At 38.7% G+C, this 6,391-nt stretch overlaps 1 protein-coding gene across 1 annotated transcript; it reads right to left on the minus strand.

Annotated features, from left to right (window-relative positions):
• On the minus strand, positions 1-948 carry LOC110195121 (olfactory receptor 52A1-like). The gene has a single exon (XM_020967759.1). It carries the CDS (start codon positions 946-948, stop codon positions 1-3), a length of 948 nt encoding a protein of 315 aa, XP_020823418.1.
• Between the last annotated feature and the right edge of the window lie 5,443 nt (positions 949-6,391).

Raw genomic sequence — 6,391 nt, forward strand, 5'->3', positions numbered from 1 at the left:
TCAGTGCAGGAAATTGTTGTTTGGAGTGAATATTCTTATCACTTTGACACGGATTTCCTTGGTTTTCACTCCGTAAACAATGGGGTTGAGAGCAGGAGGCACAAGGAGATAGAGAGTAGACAGAAGAATGTGGGCAAAAGGAACCACACGGCCAAAACGATGGCTAAAAAAAGAGAAGAAAGCCAAGGCATAGAATTCAAGGAAGACAAAGATGTGGGCTGTGCAGGTGTTGAGTGCTTTCAATCGTGCCTCCTTCTGAGGTAGGTGAAAAACTGTCCAGATGATTAGGGTGTAGGAAACAAGGACAAAAACCATGTCAAAACCCAGGATAGCAAATGCAACAAACAATCCAAAGGACTTATTTATCTGGGCATTCCCAGCCACCAACTTGACCACAGCCATGTGCTCACAGTAAGAGTGGGCTATGATAGTGGTATGGAAGTGCAAACGTCTAATCAGGATGGGCAATAAGCCAACCAATACAACAGCTCTTACTACCACTGTCAATATTATTCGACTTAGGATGGTTGGTGTGAGGATGACTGAATGCCTAAGAGGATCACAAATTGCCACATAGCGGTCAAAGGCCATGGCCAGCAAGATGCCTGACTCCATCCCTTGTAAGGTATGAATGAAGAATAGCTGAGTGAGGCAGGCATGGAAGGCCATGGTGCAGGCACTGAACCAGAAGATAGCCAGCATCTTGGGGGCTATGGCAACACATAGGCCCAGGTCAGTTGCAGCTAGCATAGCCATGAAGATGTACATAGGCTGGTGAAGGCTACGCTCCCTTGAGATGATGGTCAATAGGAGGACATTCCCCAGCAGGGCTTCTATGCAAAGGATGCAAAAAGGGAATCCAATCCAGAAGTGTAGATGTGCAAGTCCAGGGATTCCAACCAGAGTCACTGTTGTCGGGTCCAGAAATGAGTTATTAGAGATTCCCATGATGACTAGCAACAAGTATACTCAGTGTAATTTCTGAAGCCTGCTTAGAGAGGGCAATGTTCCAGGGGATCAGCAGTGTGCTCTGGGTGACAGCTGGGATGGAAGACAGGCAAGATGATTGCTTTTATCATCAACTCACTCTCAGAGGGTGTCCTGGGGACTGGAGACGGGATCCTGGTCTGACACATCTACCCTTACTCTCGTGTCTAAGGTATCTGTGGCAGCAGTAGCTGAAGAGCAAAAACAGAACAGAATTCCACAAATCCCTCTTCTCTGAACCATGTTTGAAGACAATCAGAAGGGATATGAATTGGTTGGGGTACACTTACCTTGGAGGACATTGGGGCCTAATGTGGAAATAAACACAAAGACTCTGGAATGTCAGCTTTTCTCCTTTTCCTCTGATTTTTATGGTCTTAAAGTTGAAAGAGGTCTTAGATGCCATACAATCTAGTCCACACCTACACAGAATTCCTTTCTACAGTATCATCCATAACTCATTCATCACTTGAAGATTTCAACTGTTAGGGAGTTTACTTTCTCTAGTGACCATCCTATTTATGGATACCTCTATTCATTGGTAAGTTATTCTTCATATACATCTCAATTCTTTTTTCTCTTCAATATGCATACATTGCCAATCCTTCTGTAATTCAGGACCAATAATAATGACTTACATATAACACCTTAAAGCTTGTAAAGCACTACACATATATTATTTAATTTTAACTTCACAATAACCCTGTGACTTTGGTAGTAGAAGGTTTATAACCCATCTTCTACACATGTAAAAAACTGACATTTAGATACCTTAAGTGACTTACTCATGGTCATATAACTACCTAGTAATTGTAAGATGTGGAATTTGAATTCAAGGTTTCCTGACCCCAAATTCAGCATTCTATCCATGACATCATGATATTAAAAAGAATAAATTGAATTTCAACAAATGGGAGCAGTGATGAAAAACTTTGAAATAGAAGACAGTGTGGAACAGGCTGTTGAATGGGTTGATGAAATTCAGGCAAGTACATACAAATGATGATGCCTACCTGCAAAGACACATGGAAATATTAGTGTTGACACAGAACTCCAAGACCATCTCATCTAACCCACCAATGAATAATAATATTATCCACAATATACTCAACAAATGTCCATCCATGTTTTTCTTTTACAAGAAAGCCTCCAGTGAAGGAGAGCCCACTCCAATGGCTGCTTATTCTACTTAATAGCACTAATGGTTAAGAATTTTCCCGTTAAACCAAGGCTAAATTTACCTTTTTTTTCAATGTCCATTTGAAAAAGAGTGGTTTTTCCAATAAGGCAAAATGAAACCACATGAAAAGATGAATTATGAAAGTTCACTGATATTATTATGTTTTAATGAAAGAATCAGCTGTCATGAGGTGACATGGGTGTCAGGTAATTCTTTTCCTGGGTTAAAGGAACAATACAAGTGTATCTTTGTTGAGAGTTTCCAACATCCATCTCCCCCACAAGGTAGGACAATAAATAGTAAGTATTTATGTGAGAATAGAGGTGGATCAACAGGTGTTGACAATTAATAGGCAAACTTCCTCAATCACTGAGAGTGAATATGGGATGTATATATTCAGTCCAGAGGGTTGTGGGGGAGATTCATACATCACAATATTGTACTATAAGATGAGGGCTACCAGTCTCCTTCAGGCATCCATAGAGAATTAGACTAGTCTCAGCCAGTGGTTTCTTAAGGAAATAGGATTGATTAAGAAATGAAAAATAACTTTACTGAGCTACATAGAATAGTCCAACTCTAGGTACTTGGGAAGAAACCCTGAAAATATGTGCTCTTCACTGAAGCATGGCTTAATAGGCAAAATAAAGGTAAGGAAGAAAGGATAGTTGAATCAGGAATCCAGTCATGGTGATAGTGGCAGAAGAAAGATTGAGAGTCATAAAATGTTAGGATCATAGGTGTTTAGGGATAAAGGACCTCATAGTCCATTTAGTAAAGACCTCTCCCTTTGCAGATGAGTACAGAGCTGTCTGGAGAGGTCAAGCCACTTTCCTAAGGTGACACAGCAAGTAAGTTTCAGAGCAGAGGGATTTCAATTCAGGATATCTGAATCCAAATTCAGCATATTTTCCAGTGTTTTGATGGACAAGGAACCAACCAGGCTCCAGGACCAATAAAGTCACTCAATATATCAATGAAGAAACATTTATTAAGTGCCTACTATGTATAATACACTATGCTAAGCACTAGAGAAGCAGAGAGCTAGGTGCCGGGCATGAAAATAAAAATCTTCTTGAGGGGAAAAGACTGATACCGGCCCCGAATGTCAGTAATACTGTCAATTCCTCCTTCTATCTTTCCATTGGAATCAGAATATACAATTGGTCATGCATCTCTAAATTTCCTCTATAGCCTGTACTCCAAAGAGAGTGGTTTGAAATTTTTTTTATGCTGAAACTCCCAATATTTGACACTATTTCCAGCTTCATGCTTTTTCTTTGTTCCTGACCATCCTCAGAGGACTGGGGACATTGTCCCTCCTTCACAAACAGGGTCAGGGTTAAAACTGAACACTGTGAATAGAAAAGGTCTGCATGATTTGGACTATTGAGTCCTCATCCCCCACCCTTCTCTTTAGGCAACTATTTCATAAGATGGGAAAATTCAGCATTTACCACGGACACAGGAAAAGAAAAGAAAAAACTATCCCTGCATCCAGCAGGATTTTGATGAGATATATGGAAAAATATCATAGCATATTAAGATTTTCAAATTATGTAATGGGTAATGGAAAAAGCTCAGGAAATCTCTAAGAGAAGGAATAGTAAAATGCTTTGTCTATACCAGATTAGATACAGCCTGCAAGAAGGCAATGTCTAATAGCCTTTGTCTTCCTTTGATAATCTTTTTCCATTTTTTCAAGGGACAGTCACTTCCTTGATTAGCAAGGAGTTTGTAGAAGGTGTATAGAGAAGGGGGAGATGGTCATAATCAGAGAAGAATGGGTGCTGGGGCAGCCAGAATATACTCTTCAGTTCTCAACAATATTGACATCTGAGAGAAAAGAAAGAAACAAGTGCCGTAATGGCTGAAGATTTTTAGCCATACACATGCAGTCCATCCCACTTATGAACTCAGCCCTTCATCTTGTTTTTTACTCCTGTCCTATACTCACAGAATGCCAGAACTAGAAGGCGTGTTACAAATCATTGGGTTGTAAGCATGGATGAAGTCTTGAGAGCTAGACAGGAGAAATGACTTACCCAAGTGGATACATAGTTAGTCTGTGGCAGAGCAGGCATAGAAACTCAGCCTCTCCAATTTGTCAAGATATTGTTTATTTTTTGCTCTTCTCTATATTACTGCCCATTAATTCCCCAAGTCAGGAAATTATCCAGAGGGATTAAGGAGAGCTCCAGGTGACAAGCCAGAGTTGCATCAACTGAGGCAGCTCAGCTGTGAGCCCAACTGCTGAGCCAGGATGCTTATAGTGAACTCAGTCCCCTTGCCCCCACCTGTAACTACTTGGCACTCTCTGGGGAGTGAAGTAACTGATAACCACTAGGCTTTAAAATGCATAATTAAATTAATTAACCCCAAATCTCCCAGACTGACTAGACTTTGCCAAAGGACTCAGGGTTATACAATATTCTCTGATCATGGAATTAGAATTTCTTTTTGTTTTTCCACAAAGCATCAGAAGTATTAGTCCCTTTTACCAAGAAGGAGAGGCAAGATGAAAGAGTACAGAAAACAAAGCAGTTAAAGTAGTTCAGTTTTTTTTTTATTCATGTCAGACTTTGTGACTCCATTTGGGGTTTTCTTGGCAAGGATACTGCAGTGGTTTGCCATTATCTTTTCCCACACATTTTACAGATGAGGAAACTGAGGTAAACAGGGTTAAGTGACTTTCTAAGGGCCACACAGGTAGTGTCTGAGGTCAGATTGGAACTCAGAAGGAAGAATCTTCCTTACTTCAGGCCTAGCACTCTATCTACTGCAACTCCTAGCTGACTCTAGCTAAACTGTCCTCAATTTTTTTTTCTAAACAACTTTAAAATAATTTCTCAATATAATTTTTGAGCAAGTATTTTTTCTTTAAAGATTTACTTCTCAAATATATTGGGAACTGGGTAAAATTTATTAAAACTAAAAAAAAATTCCTTAATTAATAAATGGTCAAAGGATAAGAAAAGTTAGTTTACAGATGAAGAACTCAAAACTATCTATAGTTACATGAAAACGTTCTAAATCACTATTGATCAGAAAAATGCAAATTAAAACAACTCTGAGGTACCTCTTCACACTTATCAGAAATGACAAATGCTAAGGAGTGTGAGAGAAAATAGGTATATTAGTGAACTGTCAGAGTTGGGAACTACTCCAAACATTTTGGAGAAAATTTGAAACTATGACCAAATGTCTATAAAACTGCACATCTTTTGATCCAGCCATATCACTAGTAAGTCTGTTCAAAGAGAACCTCAAAAAAAAAATCAAAGAAAAAAATAGGATCTAAATGTACAAAAATGTATATAGCAGCTCTTTTTGTGGTGGCAAACAATTGAAAATTGAGAAGATACTCATCAACTGGGGAATCAAGTTGTGGCAAATGATTGTGATAGAATACTATCATGCTATGAGAAGAGACAAGAAGGAATGTTTCAAAAATAAAAATGGTAACATCTATAGGAACTGATGCAAAATAAAGTGAAAAGAACCAGGAGACTGTTGTGCCCAGCAACAACAATGTTATAATGATGATCAACTGTGAAAGACTTGGCTATTTTAATCAATGCAATGATCCAAGACAATTCCAAAGGACTCATGATTAAAAAAAAAAAAACCATCTACCACCAGAGAGAAAATTGGTGGACTCTGAGTGAAAACTGAAATACAATTTTCTTTCTTCATTTTTCAAAACTTCTTTTGACATGATGGTTTACTTGGAAATATGTTTTGCATGATTTCATATGTGTAATTAATATCATTTGCTTGCCTTCTCAGTGAGCCAGGGAAGGGTTTGAGAGAGAAAGGGAGAGAATTTGGAACTCAAAATCTAAAAAGAAAAGAGTGTCACAAATAAATACTTCATGTATTTTTTTTAAAGGAAAGGGAGGAGGGAGTTAGAACTTACTATGAATGTTTTTTATCTGTGCATGTATGATTGCACGTGTGTGTCTGTGGGGAAAGGAGAGGCAAGAACATCAATAGTAACCTCTCAATTTTTGAACCATCTCATCCCTCTATGGCACCTAGACAGATGTGGATGGGATTTTGTAATTTTGCTCTCATTCTTAATTCTCTTTGGTGGCTGGTACCCCTGATCCTAGTGCCAGTGTTTCATGATTCAACTTCCTTGAAGCTATTTTTTTAAATCGTACAAGTATTCCAGTGTCCTTCCACTTTTTTCTAGTGAAAACCTCAGTGGGAATAAGGAAT

This window comes from Phascolarctos cinereus, unplaced genomic scaffold (assembly GCF_003287225.1).
Source record: "Phascolarctos cinereus isolate Bilbo 61053 unplaced genomic scaffold, phaCin_HiC Scaffold_726;HRSCAF=1367, whole genome shotgun sequence".
In the NCBI taxonomy this organism is placed as follows: Eukaryota; Metazoa; Chordata; class Mammalia; order Diprotodontia; family Phascolarctidae; genus Phascolarctos; species Phascolarctos cinereus.

Coding starts and splice junctions, on each gene's coding strand:
- LOC110195121 (XM_020967759.1), bottom strand. CDS start 948: ATGGGAATCTCTAATAACTCATTTCTGGACCCGACAACAGTGACTCTG.